The 17239-nt window shown below is 38.4% G+C and overlaps 2 protein-coding genes across 12 annotated transcripts in view; both read right to left on the bottom strand.

Annotated features, from left to right (window-relative positions):
• Erich1 (glutamate-rich 1) overlaps positions 1–17239 on the bottom strand; it is a gene marked incomplete at its 5' end in the record, with an annotated part of 52793804 nt that overhangs the window by 48192870 nt on the left and 4583695 nt on the right.
• Clcn3 (Cl-/H+ antiporter 3) overlaps positions 1–17239 on the bottom strand; it is a 72990-nt gene that overhangs the window by 42031 nt on the left and 13720 nt on the right. For 4 of the 12 annotated variants that reach the window (XM_087589258.1, XM_087589262.1, XM_087589256.1 and 1 more), the window contains exon 1: positions 11111–11274. The exons of 4 other annotated variants lie outside the window; for them this stretch is intronic. Coding sequence is in view for 2 of the 8 variants with exons in the window: in NM_001413712.1 (NP_001400641.1) it covers positions 3187–3265 (79 nt within the window). In the remaining 6 variants the exon portion in view is untranslated. Of the gene's footprint in view, positions 1–2710; positions 3166–3186; positions 3407–11110; positions 11275–17239 lie in introns of those variants that run through there. 4 more of the 12 variants (NM_001413712.1, XM_087589255.1, XM_087589263.1 and 1 more) reach the window with 3 other exon arrangements.

Below are 17239 nucleotides of genomic sequence, written 5' to 3'. Positions count from 1 at the left end.
AGAAACCTCAGGCTGACGGCAGCTACAAGAGACCAGCATCCTCGATGATTGTTTCCAGTATCAGAAGCCTTAAGCCCCCACCAGACTGAAGCATAGGTCACTCAAGGCTTGTATACAGTGAGATGATGATCAAATGACAGGAAGAGTCACAATATCTGAATCAAATTCTATTAACTTTAGCTTTAGTATTACTATTGTAGGTGCCATCAGTCTCTACAGTATTAGTTACGATTTCTATAAACACAAGAGTTTCATAAGTACTGCAAATAAAACAGGTAGTCAAATAATTTTTAAACTTTTTACATGGAGTAAATGGAATATTAAACCTGTCCCTTCCAGGTCCACAAAAAAAAAAAAAAAAAAGTCAAGTCTAGGGCCTGGGGCCTGGTGAGATTAAAAAGTTTCTACCGAGCTGGATGACCAGAGTTTAATTCCTGGGACCCACATGTGTGAAGGAGAGGAACTGATTTCTCCAAGTGCCACCATATACCTGCCATGTGACTCCCAACTAACACACAAATGAATAAATGTAAGAAAAACATTTTCTTAAATCAAAACAATGCAAAGGGATTAGTCGATGAAAAGAAGTCAATCCCCAAACTACTTCAACTTCACAAAGAAAGCCAATATAGTGAATAAAACCGGCAATACAAAGAGATCGTGTTTTTTCTTCCTGATTAACAAAAAGGAAGGGACAAACTGTGAGAACTTGGTTGTTTCTAAATATCAAGTTCACTCCCAAAGAAGGCTACTTCTACCATCTGGTTTGAATCTCTGATAGTACTGTGTAAATGACGGAGATTGAGTCTGCTTGCTCTTTCAGCTGCTGTAATGCACACTACAGTACAAAGCTTAATTCTTTAGCAACCCAGGTTGAAAAGTGGCAGTTAAGCCTAATTACCCACAGAGCTAATCCCTACCTCAACTTGGCTTACCAACATCCTTTACAATTTCATACTTTGAATTTCACCTCTTTCCCCTTTACCAGCCTGAAGATCTATTTCTAATTACTGCATTTTGTCTTCACAGGGAAGCTGAGGCACTTTTCTTGATTTAAGCTATTTTCCTAGATCCATATCACCAGTTCCTTTGTGCTGGCCTATGGCTTCAAAGGGCCATCAAGTATGGAGAACAAATGCCTTCTCACACATAGACACTAGGACACTACCCTATTCTTAATGATATTGTACACTCAAGTTAGGCAAATAAGTATCTGAGCAAACACGCAGTGCCACCTAAAATCAGCCTGTATAACAGAGGAAGTCCCGTCAAAGAATCAGGACCATGTCTGCGCTTCTGAGAGTGAGTAGGCCTTCAAGATGATTCCTGGCAACTAGTTAAGAAAATGTCTCAGAAATATTTTTTTTCAATTTCTCTCTTAGTATTATCTGTATATGTAGTTTCACGTGAGTTTTGACTTACAGCTTTTACAGACAGCCTATAAATCTGTCCTGTCAAAGACTAGCAGGTGCTGCAGCCCAAGCCTGCCAGTTCATCGTCCCTAACAAATGGATGTTGTGATGGCTCAGAGAAAGTGCGGCCTGTCTGGCTCTGCCATTCACCTTATTAGCAAAGGATGAGACATCGGAACATCACTGTTCAATACCAGTATTAGCAGGAAATGGATGACAGAAACACACGGAAACTCTATCAGGAGAAGGAAAAAACAACCCCAGGGAGTAAAAACTTAGGAGAAATTATTCCTTATACTTTTAGATACGTGTGTGTGTGTGTGTGTGTGTGTGTGTGTGTGTGTGTGTGTGTGTGTTAGAATATCATTAGGAGAAATTATTCCTTATACTTTTAGATACGTGTGTGTGTGTGTGTGTGTGTGTGTTAGAATATCATTAGGAGAAATTATTCCTTGTACTTTTAGATACGTGTGTGTGTGTGTGTGTGTGTGTGTGTGTGTGTGTTAGAATATCATTAGGAGAAATTATTCCTTGTACTCTTTATACTTTTATGTTAGTACATTTGAGGAAATGTCCTAAAAGTACAAAGAATAATTTCTTCTATTTTGTTTACTAAATCCCAATTTATACACACACACACATGCAGTTCATAAAGGACAACACAATATATGGGACATGATCTAAAACAGTTTTTCTCAAAATTTAAAAAGCAACCTTTTACTAAGCACAGAATTCTACAGAGTAATGTTGCAACTGTTTCCAACCCAATTATTGCTTTGCAGGCTGCAACATAATTGGTTAGTATCTGTTGAATGCATTATAATTCCTTAATTCCATAGAACTTAAAATTATTATCAGGATACAAAATGTATTTTAAATTTTCCTCATTTAGTTGGGATTAAATCATAAAATTTAGAACATCAGCAAATAACATGACTCATATATAAAGTCATCTAGCTAAGAATGTTTCTTGAAGTTAATTTATTTCTAGAACAACAAATGCCAACCATTTTTTCAAAAAAAATCAGTTTAAGAAAATGAACAAAGAGCAGTTTAATTAACAAACATCTAATTAGTTTTAAGAAGACCAAGGCAGAGCCTGCCAAAAGATTTACACCATTACATTGGCTGCTCACCTATTCTCCAACTACCGACTTGAAGTCTACAAAATGTATAAAAAGAAACCAAAATTGTTTTATCCTATCAAGTTGTACAAGATTTCTATGGGAGACAATAAAGTATGTCAATTAGCTAAAACATTACATTAAAAATGTTAAACCAAAAAAATTGTTCCTTACTTTTTAAATGCTATAAAATGCAGCTAAGAGCTTTCACTATTACTCTGCGATACGAAGTCTACATGGTAATTGGCAGCAGTCAAAGCAGAATAGTACACAGGCACTTGATTTCACTGTGTAAACTAAAGAAAATATAAGTTTCCACTAGAATAAAAACATTACTTTGCAGGTGCCAACCGACAGACCCAGGACTTCAGCTAGCTGCAAAAGCAGCTTATTTTCGGAGTTAAACAGAAGGCATTTCACACAGAAGATGGAGTCGGAGCCCAGTGTGATCTGAAACAGTGCTAGTCACAGAGCAAACAATCAGGGAGGGCCCCAGCCTGCTGGGAAGGTTGCATTCTCCCATACCAACGAGGCAGGGCAAGTAAGCAGCACACTGCAGCACTGAGGACAACAGACAGCCTGTTCCCAGAACCGCCCAGCCGCATGCACAACATACCAACAGAGGATTCAGAGCAAGGGGATGGTGTTACCTCTTTTATGTAATTCTCTCAAGGGAATATTGTCTCCTCCCCCGTCATAAGGCAAGTAGGGATCAGAAGAAGCATCCATGATCAGAATATTTTAAAAGAAGAAAAAAAAAAGAATAAAATAGAGAAGCTTGCTAGATTAAAAAGACAGTGGCATTTTTCCTTCCCCTGCTATAGCAAGCAAGGGAGATGCCTGCCATATTTGATGAGGTTAGAACTGCATAGTTCGCCTGGCTGAAGCAACTGGGTTCTTCCACAGCGGATGATGTCATCAAAGGGAAATTATTGCAGCCTGGTTGCTAGTGGCTACAATCTAGCCCGGCTTAGAGGCAGCACAGCCTTCTTAATCAGGTCCTGCTGTGTACGACGATGACTAAGCGCCAAGTATAACAGACGAATCTGGTTTGAGAAATTTAAAGCGCTCACAACGTTGTTTCAATAGCAAGACAGTAGAAATATTTATTTTTATTTTAAGAAAATAAAAGACAGAAAAAGGTAATTCTAGATCCAGACAATGACCCCTTTTCATGTCTAATGTAGAAAAATAGTCAACACAAAAAAGGATGTTTTATAAATGTACTAATTTATGCAGTAAATTCATATGAATCCTAACAGTGGAAAACTAAAACACACCAACAAGTTTCTCCATAGTATTAGCTTTAAGACTGTTCTTAACTGCCTTTTAATCCTCAAGCTTTTATGGATAATGCACGCCCTGAGTCACTGAGTTGAATAGTATTTTGTTTACTAATCCCTCTAGCAACATCTTTTTCTTTCCTTCAAACACCAGCTAGAAGGCATTAGGAGAAAGCTGAAAACTTATCAGTACACTAATTGTTTTGAAATTATGCAAAAAAGATTTATTATATGTAGTAGACTTTCTATTTTGCTACTGCTTTCTTACAGAAGACTGCTTAAGAAAGTCTTAGTAGAAAAATATGTATCAAAGTTTGCTACTCCTGTCTGCTAAAAAATAAGTTTAAAAATGTAACTTTTTGTTTTTAAAAGGGCTATTCCAAACATAACTAGTGTTCATATGGGATTCAAGTTTTACAGATTATTCTGAGTCCTCTGACTGGAATGTTCTTCTAAAATAGTTGTTATGCAGGACACTGAACAGGTGATGTCTACCACAGGAAATTCTATGGAACTTGGGCAAAGGTCTATAAACCATGTTTTCTTCCGTCTTGAGGGAGACAACCTCTAAAGTCTACTCCCACTCTGTGTATATCTAAAACCTGAACGTGAAGGAAGGTAATGAAGGGACAAAGTCTACTCCATTAGCCTGGTCTATTTTCAATTATCTTGAATCTTTTCTCTCCCAAGGTCATAAGTTAAACAGGTTTCTAGACTTCAAAATCTTGAAACTCAAATAAACAGAGCTTCTTATAAAAGTCCATGTGGAATCTGGAAGTGAGGACTACAAGAATACAAACCAGAAATAAAATTAAAATAAAAAATGGTGGGACCTTTACTTTTTTGTATTTTCAAGTTCTCTTAGAAAGAAAGAAAAGTTAAGCAAGAAAAGCTTTGACAAAGTCAATTTTACCAAATTATCTTAACGTAAATTTGGCCACTTGCTGTTCTTTGGTATGTTTTGTGACCGTTTAGACATTTCTAACATGCACACACCCACACACAGCACTGATAAGCCATTTCATTTGTATGAGACTATGTTCTTCTATACCTTAACAGAACATGGAAAGCGCCCCCTACAAACGGTATCTGGACACCGTCCCTGACCTTGCTCTTAAGGAGTGAAAAAGTAGGGGCATATCATGCCTGTGAAATGTTGACAATGCCAAGTAAATTTTATAGCCATAGTGATTTACTTGTAAAGATTAAAAAATATGTGCATATAGTATATATTACTGTGTCGGTATTCGGAGAGGTAATTTTAGAATGAAACATCAAGTTGAACAGCTGTTCTTACTGAGCAACCAGGCAGAAGGGCAAAGTGGGCTCTCCCTCGGTACTAATTACACACCAGGTCAGCTGAGGGAAAGATGAACCCAAGGCCCCCTGCATGCTGAACATGCTCTACCACGGGGTTGTATCCAGAGCTCTTCATTATAATTTTTAAACAAATATATTACTTTTAAAATAATAATGTGATGTGTGTTTTTTTTTTATTTCAAGAGCAAATTGTTCGTGCAGAATAGGATCCACAGACTTATATTTGTTCAGATTTACATTTGGACATATTAAACACTACACTTTTATTTACAGTTAGTCCTCTTCCCTAAGATAGAAAGTCCTGGAGGGAAGGCCACACAGAGCAAAGCTGTCAGAGAGCTACATTAAAGCCACACCAATGGCGGCAAAGTTACACCACCACTAAGCAGACACACACTGAGAAGTCTAAGATGTAAACTACACAGTAAACTGAAATTACAAAACCATTCTGCAACAGTCGTACCTCGTGAAGTCTTAGGATCCTCGCCTGGGCAGATACACTTTCCAGCACGCTTTAGAAAAGGACAAGGTACACTGGAGGGTGAAGCAGGAGGACTGTGACCAGATGATGACTACGAGTTACAATTAGGGGTGTGGTGGAAGGGAAGGGGGAGAAAAGATAAAGCCTAGAATTTCTAAGCACAGCCTGTAGGAAAGTCTTACAGGAGAAGCTCTGAAGAACCAAAGACACTGAAAAGCAGACAGCACACACAGGCCTTGGAAACCTCTCTCTAGTCTATTACAATCCTCGATTCTAACCTCGACTTCACATGGAAGCTGGGATATGTCACTCTTCTTATATCGTGATATCATGATGGGCCAGCTTGCTGTCCTGTATAACACTAACAATCCAAGTAAGCCACCATCTTTTAAAGACACATTTAAAGAGAAAATTAAAAGTTTGCCTTTAAGTAGGCCTGACCAACAAGTTACAAAAATGTCAGAAACAGAGAAAAATATTAAACAACTCGGGAATTAAATCAGGAAACCCAAACTGGGAGACAAATGCTGTAACATCCAGGAAATCTGCTGTGAAATTGTGTCTTCTACAAACTACACACATGAAATCTCAACAATGTAACTAATGGCCACACCAGCTGACATGCCAATGTGGATGGGAAAATCTCACGGATCCTCACCCCTAGGTAAAGAGCTATAGGCAATTAACCAGAGTTCCCTTTTTTCTTTTTCTTTTTAAATTGGTTATTTTATTTAGGTTTCTTTGAAGAACTAAGGAAACATTTGCAGATGGGATTTTAGGTACAAGTGGCCAGGTCCTATATGTAATAAAAAGCAAGCTCACTTCTTTCCAGCGATACCAACTTATTCTTTAGGATTTCATTTAGGTGTCCTCATTTTATCCCAGCAGGCACCAACAAGTCAATACCATGTTCTTTTTCCTAGTACATTTAAGACATTCCAAATCACAGCGCTGCATAAATTTAATATGTTTTTTTTCCTATAAGCATCACCGTATTTTTACATGAAGGCGCACATTTGGGCAGTCCTCTGTTTCTACTAAGTAGGGTACTCTGAATCAACAGCCTGGGGATACAGGTGCTGAAAGGTTTACAAGGGAACTGGCAACAGAGTGAAGGCTATCAAATGCATGAAGAACATGACCTTGCTTAGAACAAGTACCAGATGAACTTTGGAATCATTTATTCTAAAAATAATTCTGAGTCGACCATTTGAAAGCCCCTGGACTTTTCCCCAGTAGGCAGTCATTAAATATAGTCACTAGAGTTGTTTTAGGGCAAAGCCAGGACCTAGTATCCCAAAGAAATAGGCTGGGCCACTGTGCTGGCTAATTTTATGTCTATTTGACACCTGAAAAAAAAAATGTCTAAGACTGGGCTGTAGGCAAGCCTGTAGGGCATTTTCTTAATTGGTGTAGGAAGGCTCAACACATTGTGGGTGTAACCATCCCTGGGCTTGGTGGTCCTAGGTTCTGTAAGAAAGCAGGCTGAGCAAACAAGTCAGTAAGAAGCACTCCTCCATGGCTTCTGCATCAGCTCCTGCCCCCAGTTTCCTGCCCTGCATGAGTTCCTGTCCTCTTTGCTTTTGATGATGAACTGTTATATAAACCTGTGAGTGAAATAAACCTTTCCTCCTGAGTTGCTTTTGGTCATCGTGTTTCATAACAGCAATAGTAACCCCAACTAAGACACTCACTTATTACCCTCCAATTAAAGACAAACCAGTGGTGGAAAACAAGGAAAGGAGACTTAGCTATGTTAAACGCTGAAAGGGATCTCAAACTTCTGGCAGCCATGAGCATCTACATTCACACTCACATAGCAACACAGGCATATAATGAAACATAAAAATAAAATTATCAACAATTTCTAAACCAGCCTTTACCAAAGATTTCCAATGTAAGGCTTGTGAGTTTATGATGCCCAATTTGACTTTAGAATTTGACATGGTCCCAAGCATCTCACTTAGAACAGTTCCACCAATTATACTGGTAAATGACAAATAAAACTGATTAAATCTCGGCCCGTGCCCTCACAAAGCACACCAAACCAACATGGCTCCATGTGGAGAGGTCTAATGAGAGAAGAGTAGTAGAGAGGAAAGGCTGACCATGAGAGAGGGGGGTGCTTAGAGAGAAGGAACAGGGTACAGGGGAAGAGCAGGGAAGAGAAGAGAACAAAGAGAGCAAGAGAGAAGCAAAAGGGAGAGGAGGGAGCAAGCAGTCCCCTTTATAGTCAGGCACTGCAGGCTGTTGCCAGGCAACTGTGGGGCGGAGCATACCTGGCTGTTCCCAGGCAACTGTGGGGGTGGAGCTTAGATAGAATACCAACAAAAACAATACAGCTAAAATCAGCTTGTCATCTCTCAAAAACACCATGCATAAACATTAATCTTCAAAACTACCAAGTAAAATGATAGTAACTCAGAATTTGTAGCTTAGATTTCTGAGCAACATCCCCCACATCTTCTCCCTCTCTCATATCTACAATAAAAATCATATCATGGAGTAGTCAGATCGGCAGCTTTCTTTACTGTACACGCTTCTGTTCCATTTGGGGAAGTGGAGTTCCTCTGATCTGACATCAACCTTGTATTTTTTCTAGTCTTTTTTAAAAAAGATTTATTTATTATGTATACAGCATTCTGCCTACAGGCCAGAAGAGGGCACCAGATCTCATTATAGGTGGTTATGAGTCACCATGTGGTTGCTGGGAATTGAACTCAGGACCTCTGGAAGAGCAGCCAGTGCTCTTAACCTCTAAGCCATCTCTCCAGCCCCCTTTATCTTTCTTAATTCCTCATAGTCTCTACAGGTTTATTTTGTTTTATATTTAAATTGTAACTATTTCCAACCATTTTGCAGGGTCGCGAGCCGTTGCCGCACTGTAGTTCTGATCAGACTGAAACTGCAAGCACATGCCATCAAGTCCGGTGAAGCTCCTCTGCATGCAGCAGGTATGTGTCTTTGCAGTACTGGGCCTAAACTGAGGGCCCTGCGCATGCACGACAAGTTCGCTGCTAAGCTCTATCCCCAGCCATTTCCAGCCTATTGTTAAAAGTAAACTTTACTTCAGAATAGAGAAATCCGGAGTACTTTTTTACTTTCAAAACCGTTAATATTTTACATTTCCATGGCATATTTGTCAAAATTAAACACTAACATTGGTCAATTCCCAACTTCAGATTTTCTGTTTGTGTCCTCTTTCTAGTTTAGATCTGGTTCAGAATACCGTACTTTACTTGGTTATCATCTTTTGTTTTTAATCTTTTAGATCTAACTTGTTTCCATGACCCTTACTGGTCAGGTATCCTGCAGAATGTCTCCTATTCTTTATTATTTTTCCTGAAAATAGATATGGGTTACAGATCTTCAGAAAGAATACAAGGATGACATTTTCAGGGGTATATGATATCAATCTCAAGTCATTTGTGACATTCATATTCATCATTTGAGTAACAATATTTGCCAAGTTTTCCCACTAAAACATTTCTATTTCTACCTACCCCTGACTCTACTCTTTAAAAGTGAATCATTAAGTCAAGCCCACCTTCAAGGGAGAAAGATGTTGGAATTAAGCTTCTTCTCCATTAGGTTGCAAAAGCTACGTTAATTATTTAGAATTCTTCCACACACTAGCCATACCTTTCTCTCCACTCCCCATTTATTTATATCAGTTTGTATCATTTATAGCACAGATGTGGACCCATTTCCTATATGGAACAATAATCCACATGCTGTCCTTTGTGGTTCATCTGACTGTAGCTCTGCCCAGTAGGGAATCTTTCAGATTCCCTGACATGTTCCCAGTGGTTTTATAAAGCATTTCTTGTTTCTGACACAGTAAGATATTCAGGTCATTTTATATTTTTCCACAGCAATCCAAATCATTATTGAATCTCAAAGGGAATCATAAGACTTTTATGAGCCTAGGACATAATCTATTTGATGGCTCACAAGTTTAAACTTTGGATACCCATGCCAAAATTGCCACACACAAAAACTTCAGATATAATAAAACATTTCTACTATTTTTTCTATCATATTTTCCCCAACCACCAGAAAAAAAAAAAAAAACTAATCTGAACCAGGTGTAGTGGCACAGGTCCTGAAGGGGCAGGGGCAGAAAGACCTCTGAGTTCAAGGCCAGACTGGTTTACATACAGAATTCCAGGACAGCCAAGGATACCCAATGAGACACTGTCTCAAAACAAATAAACGAGCAAAAGTAGTCTGAATTGAGTAGGTAACCTAGATATTTTTCACCTCATTTGTCAGATAAGGAACTCAGGAAACAGAAGTGATAATGACAGACAGTGTGAGAAACCCCTTAATACAGTCCTGCTCTGCTTCCCACCAGAGGCTGTCACTTTTCCTCCTGAATGCCACTGCCATTTTGGTATGAGTAACATACCACCTCCAACCCTTCTGAATAGCCTGTCCGTTTTTATAGGTATCTAAGTAAGCCAGATCTTTTATTCATAAATTCATAGTGATTCAAAATAAAGACGTTCCTAGAAACTATACAATATAAACAGCTAATGTACTAAATAGATGGCATTTAATAAAGCTGCACTCATAAGCTCCTCTTATATGTATACAGTATTAGACAGTATAAGAAAAGTTCAGATAATCAGCATATATGGCTACCCATGATATATTTTTTCCCACAAAATTTGGAAATATGAGGAGGATCGGGAGATTAAGGCCAGCCTCAGCTACAAGCTACATAGAGACAAGAGACCCTGTCTCAAAAACGAAGCAAGGAAAAAAAAAAAAGAAAAAAAAAAGAAAAAGTTAAGAGAATTATATGCAGAAGAATATACATAAACTACTTAGAAACCAAAGGGAACAACAAGGAGAAAACTAGGTGCATAGAGAGAGGACTGGCAACGAACAGCACATATGAGGATGAGCAAAGCAAAACACTGCAGCAGCAGCAGCAGCAGCAGCAGCAGCAGCGTGGACAGCTGCAGACACAGCCACTAACACAGACACAGACACAGACACAGCTTGACATAAGGTGAGGCTGTCTAGATCTCGGGAGCAAACTTAAGAAGCCATCACACAGAAGTCACAGGTCAGTTTTATAGTTCCTTAGCTAAACTGTTACTATTTTAAAAACACTAAAAAGCATAAAGAAAAAAGTAGTCAAATTCCAACACCAAAAAGCCATTTTCATGTAACTCTCTCCAACCTTGTGCATATAAACAAGAGAACTGGGATATTATACAGTTTACACATAAAAGCCTTGCCTGTAGTTTTTATCAGTTAAAAAGTCACTTTATTTAGCAACCCAGTGTATTCTAGGCTATTAGCTTATCTTGAAACAAATTCAGTTGTCAGATGGGGTCCTTAGGTCCAGTAAGATCTCTTAGAAAATGTCTATGAAGTTAAAACTGTTAATACTGACACACTTAGCGAAATTCTATTGCTACTGTAAAAAACAATCAAGATACATTTACTAGCTTCAACATAAACTTGTTCACTTACAGTTCTAGAGAGCAAACGTTCCAAGATCGAGGTGTCAGCTGGAACGCATTATTTCTGTAACTTAAGGACAAAACTCGCGTCCTTGCTTTTTCCAGCTTCTAAAGGCCTCCTTCATTCCTTGAGTCCTCTTCTCTATCATTCCAGCCTTTCAGCTTCTTACCAACAACACTGACCCACCTGCCTTCCTCTTTTAAAGACCTCTGTGATTACACTGGCACCGCCCAGCTATTCCAGGCTAACCTCCACGTCTCAAGCACTCTGGTCCAATCAACAAAGTAAATCCTTTCATCACCTGCTGTAAGAATTTTACAGGTGCCAGGAACTAGGGTATGGGCGAGTGTGGGAAGGGCCATTAGTCAGTCAAACAGAACACTTTTTCTTTGTATTGACCTTTGCGTAGTTAATACAAGAGTAGTAAGAAGCCGCCATCTAGCACATATCAAAGCTGTCACACCAACACGTTCTAGACACCCTTGTGTTTCTCACAATTTGTGCCCTTGTAAAAACACAAAAGCCTGTTTTCTTAGAGATAAATGCCTTTGACACACGAGCAAATAATACTCACTTTATTGAATAACAACTCTTAGCTATATGTATGTAGAAACAGAAAAATAGAACCCTTTGTTCACCCTTACTGCTCTTGTGGTGGCCCATCGGGAAAGGTAATTAAGGTAATGTTTAAAGAGCTGAAAGGTGAACTTATTTTCACAAACCCAGCTTTCTGAAAGAACACCAACTACACTTGTTTAGAACTCAGATTCCCAAAGGCATAATCTGGTAAGCCTGCCTCTTCAAGTAAAACAAATGGTTGCATGTGTTAGCAATAACGGATTCACTTTTAGGCAAAAGCAAAATAAAATAAAGACTGAATCCATCCATGATCCAGCAAACTTCCAACAGTTCAAGTCTGCCTCTGTACCTCGGTGGCTTCTTGATTAGCACATGAAGATGTATGGAGATCAACTGTTAGGAACTAACTGTGTGCTCTCCAAGTGTGTATCTTAAAGTCTTCACCTCTTATCTTAGAAAGCGACTATTTTGGTCAAAAGGTCCAAATTACCCTTTAAAAAAGTAATTAAGGCTAAACAAAGTCATTACTTTGAGTTCTAATGAAGTGTGCCCGGTCTCTTATAACAAATACACTGAGAGAAAAAAATATCACAAAGATACAGTGAGGGAAACAGTCACCTACAAGCCAAGGGCTCACAAGAAATCAATCTGGAGCCCCAGAAAAATGAGAAAATAAATTTGTGGTTTAAGGTACTCAGCCTGTACTATTTTGTTATAGCGGTAATAATAAAACAACTTATCAATGAATACAGTTTCCAGATTACTCATGTGTGATTCTATGACACCCGTTTGGGTAAATGATCCATTAAAAAGTACAAGATGGACAAGTGGATTAAATCTTACAGAACACAAAACAGTCATTACGGTTCAACACTGTAATGAGCCTTTAAGAAACTAACCCCTGTCAAGTTCCAGTACAATATCAAAGAATAGCCACAGTGGCTTACGAGAAGCTACTAAATTATATTCTTTTCTAACTATGTACTTTCTGTATGGATTTTCTAACATGTCACAATAAAATAAACACATTTTAGAATCTGTCCTCTACTAAGGAAAACATTTGAGATATTTTACAAATTAAATCAATGCCACTCTTCTCATTAAGTTTATTTTAAAAATACATTTTTCATTAATGTCAAAATACATGTTATAGTTATATTTTTAAATAAATTAAAGTTTTAAGTTCTTTTTTTAAATCGTAATGCTAAATGTTAGAAACTTAGGATGTTTTGGGGGCTGGAGAGATGGCTCAGTAGTTAAGAGCACTAACTGCTCTTCAGAGGTCCTGAGTTCAAATCCCAACAACCACATGGTCGCTCATAACCATCTGTAATGAGATCTGATGTCCTCTTCTGGTGTGTGAAGGCAGCTACAGTGTACTTATATATAATAAATAAATAGATAAAATTTAAAAAAGAAATGTTTTTTTTAAAAAATGCTACTTACTAGGTTGGTGAGACACGCTTATCCGAGCTCATTGTTCAAAGGCTGGGCTACCCTATGGCATTCTGTCTCATAAACACAAGGGTTGCAGGCTGCATGTATCACAGTAGTAGAGCTTACCTAGCATGCACCAGGACAGGACTCTAATCATTTTCCTAGTAGTATAATGTATTATACTACTAAGTATAATTAGCAGTATGGGGAAGATCAAAAGGCTCCTACCTAAAAGACATACTAAAAAAGAGATACATCTCAATGAGAAGTATTTTGTGAGTCACTGGATGAATTATTTCTTTCACTTTTTAAGACTTTCATGGTCACCATTTTGTTTAAAACTGTGCCAGGTTGTGGTGACACACCCTTTAATGCCAGCACAAGTAAATCTCTGAGTTTGAAGCCATCCAGGTCAACAGAGTGAGTTGTAGGATAACCAGGGCTACACAGAGAAACCCTGTACCAAACAACAACAACAACAATCTAATCATAGTACAAATTACTGTAGCTTTGTCATGCATAAAGCATATACATATACATTTGACCTTTTCTAAATACTGCATGTATTTTGTGTCTGACACAAAATTATTCCCTTTAAAAAAGATTTCTTTTGCTGGAGAGATGGCTCAGCGGTTAAGAGCACCCGACTGCTCTTCCAGACATCCTGAGTTCAATTCCCAGCAACCACATGATGGCTCACAACCATCTGTAAAGAGATCCGATACCCTCTTCTGGTGTGTCTGAAGACAGCTACAGTGTACTTATATATAATAAAGGGATAAGTCTTTTAAAAAAAACTAAAAAACAAAAAAAAAAGATTTCTTTTTATAATATATTTATAAGTGTTAAGTAGCACCTATGTGTCACATGTATGCAAGGCCCACATAGACCAGAAGAGGACATCAGATCTGGAACTGGAGTGACCGACAACCATGAGCCAAGCACTGTTGAGAGTGGAACCCAGGTACTTAAGAGGAGCAAACACTCTTAACCAGTGAGCCACTGCTCCAGCCCCACAAAATTCTTCTTAATGAAGAATTCAGACTTTGTGTAAAAACAATTTTCATTAGCAGAATGATCCTTGGAGGAAGGCAGAGTCACTTGGCCTTTCCCCGACTTGGCCTAGGATAGCAGGGAAAGAATTAGGTGTTGCTAATTAGGGAGAATTAGGTATAGCCCCAGTATTGCTAGCAAAGGCATTTTCCAAATAACTGGAGGAAGTGTATGTGTTTATTTATTCTAGGATCTGAGATAGCTCCTGGGCAGATGCGAGTGTGTGACCAGCTGGGAACACAAGGCTGGGTAACAAAAGTTACACACAGCAATAGAAACTTCTAGCAACTTCTATTTAGTCTTAGATTGTATTGAGCTTTACTATTTCTTAATGAAAGCTACCTACATATAAATAATTCCTTTTTTTATATATAAATAATTCTAAGCCTAAAATCAGATTCACAAAATAACAACTCAGTAAGAAATAATCACTGATTAATTCCTAAAACATTTGTCTGTACTGTCTCATTTGTTCAAAAACAGTCTAGAATGAATTTGTGGGTCCTGTCAGACCGTTCTATTTCAATGCCTATGCAGGTAGAGTATTCGGACCCAAAACACTAGGGATCATAATACTTCAAATTGGGCTTTTTTGTAGTTTGTTGTTCAAGGATTTGGGACAGTTATACATACAAAATGAGATATCTTGGGGTGAGATCTGAGTCTAAACACAAGACTCATTTATGTTTTAAACATATCTCACACACAAGGCTTAAAAATAATGTTATAGAACATTAAAATAATTTCATGGCATATAATTGTTTCTATATATGACAGCACAGAGGAGCTCAAAGAGCTTCAGATTTTGGATTTTTAGAATGGGAGGGTCAGCCTAGGCCATACAATCACGATGTCCTTGTAAAATTAGGGTTTTAATACAATAGGAAGCATCAGTGAATGTTATACCAAAAGCCACATAAAAATCTTTATATTTACTGTCTGAACTTTTACTGAAAAGCACTGTCTGGGACTCAAATTCAGGTCATCATGCTTTCATAGCAAGAACTTTAGTATCTGAGCCATCTCCTTAGACACACACACACACACACACACACACACACACACACACACACCCCTACCTGTTGTTATAAACAGAGACAGAGGTATAGTTCCCCTTAGAAAGTATGTTAGTCTGGTGTCTTAACACTTCATCATGGATAGAAGAGGGGTCTACAAGCTGCCACTCCCCGCTGAGGAATTAATGACAGTTAATGGTTGCTGTGTGAAGGTGTCATTTTTGTCCCCTGGTTAGCCACTGAGAAGTTATCTGTGATCCAGTAATATCCTCCCACTCGTGTTCATGTAAGGAAGCCTAATTGAATCAGTGGGTCTCACAAAAAGCAGAAGTGAAAGTTGGAGGAAGAATATTTGGGAGAGAAGGATTTCATTAGGAAAGGGAAGGAGTGTATAAGGAAAATAACTAAAATTAATTATACACATACTGGACATTTTGAATTATAAAACTGATATCAATACGGATTTTTTTAAAAGATTTATTTATTTATTATATATAAGTACACTGTAGCTATCTTCAAACACACCGGAAGAGGGCATCAGATCTCATTACAGATGGTTTTGAGCCACCATGTGGTTGCTGGGATTTGAACTCAGGACCTCTGGAAGAGCGGTCAGTGCTCTTAACCGCTGAGCCATCTCTCCAGCCCAATACAGATATTTTCAAGTAATATTTAAACATATTTTTGAGTTGTAAAGTTCATACACTGATACAGAGCCTTCCCTGTTACAGGATATTTGACTATTGTACAGAAAAACCCTAATTATTAGCGAAATATAAAAACTTAAATAGATACTGCATTGGTCAGATGCAGTTAGGTGTGTCCTGGGTGTGCCTCTAAAAGCTTCCCTAGATAAGAATGGTAAAGAATGCAAAGTCCCCGCCTAGTTTAAAGTGCTCGGAGATGTCAGGTGATCCGTACTCTGTGACCTGAGGCAAAGTCAGCTGGACAGCCTTGGGTACTCCACCATAAAGGTGAAATGATTCAGCCCCTACAGACTTGGCTTGTTGGCTTGGAGCCCACCCGCTACGACAGTGACAAGGTTCAGGCTGACAACTGGACCTTTGATATCTTCCTCTCCTCCTCCCTCCCTCCCTCTTTAAAGTAGGAGCTCTGGGTAAGAGAAGCAGCCAGCAGGACAGGTAAAACTATATTCAGGTAAAGAGAGCTAAGGAGCCCTCTTAGGTTTGTAGGAGCTCACGAGAAAAGTAGAATAGCTTGGTAGAATGACACAGGTAGAAAGAAGTTCCTAAAGAGTTCAGTTGAAGGATCCAGGCTTGTACCTCGGTATCCTGTACACAGTTCAGAAACTAAAGTCACCACGCTGAGCTAGCAGGTTTTTCACCTCCTGTGTCTTCACTGGTATAGTATTAGTAATCTAAACAGTTACATATTATAATTCCTAATCCTTTCGGAACCAAAGGGAAACAGAATCAGGAAACTCTCCTGCTTTCTGCTAACCATAGGCAGTCACAGCCAAGGCATAGGCACACTGTAAATATTATACAAATTATCTTCAGGTTAAACATAAAAATAAATTGTTTTTAAATGAGTCCCATGCCCAAAAAATTTACATATATATATGCAAATACTGACTGATCCCAGCCCAGCTATAAAAACTCTGAAATGTGGTCTTAAGCATTTCAAGTAAAGACTATTCAGCCTATAATGGGGAAATGATGGTGCCTGTATTCCAATCCCAGACTGCATATGTCCCAAAATATTTCAACAATTAAAGCATCTTATATTTGTATTTTAGTGTTTCTGAAATATTTTAAAGTTTATCTATGCAGAGGAAATTAAGACAATTAGGAGTAAACATTCTCAACTCTAACATTCAGTTTCACACAATCTAAAAACCTCAAGAGATCCCGCCAGATAAGCATTTAAGACAAGAAAAAATATATACATGCACTCTATTTTAAACATCACAATTAATCAGCAACACAAAGCAAGTGCCACAGATTAATCTCCTTACGCCCACAGCTGCTCAGGGTTCACTCCACCATTCTCAGGACTGACTTCACCTGAAGAGCACACTGGCTAAGAGTGA

Source organism: Rattus norvegicus, chromosome 16 (genome assembly GCF_021556685.1).
Source record: "Rattus norvegicus strain SHRSP/BbbUtx chromosome 16, alternate assembly SHRSP_T2T, whole genome shotgun sequence".
Taxonomy (NCBI): domain Eukaryota; kingdom Metazoa; phylum Chordata; class Mammalia; order Rodentia; family Muridae; genus Rattus; species Rattus norvegicus.
The sequence above is the reverse complement of the archived record's forward strand: the minus strand, read 5'-3'. Positions and strand labels throughout refer to the sequence as shown.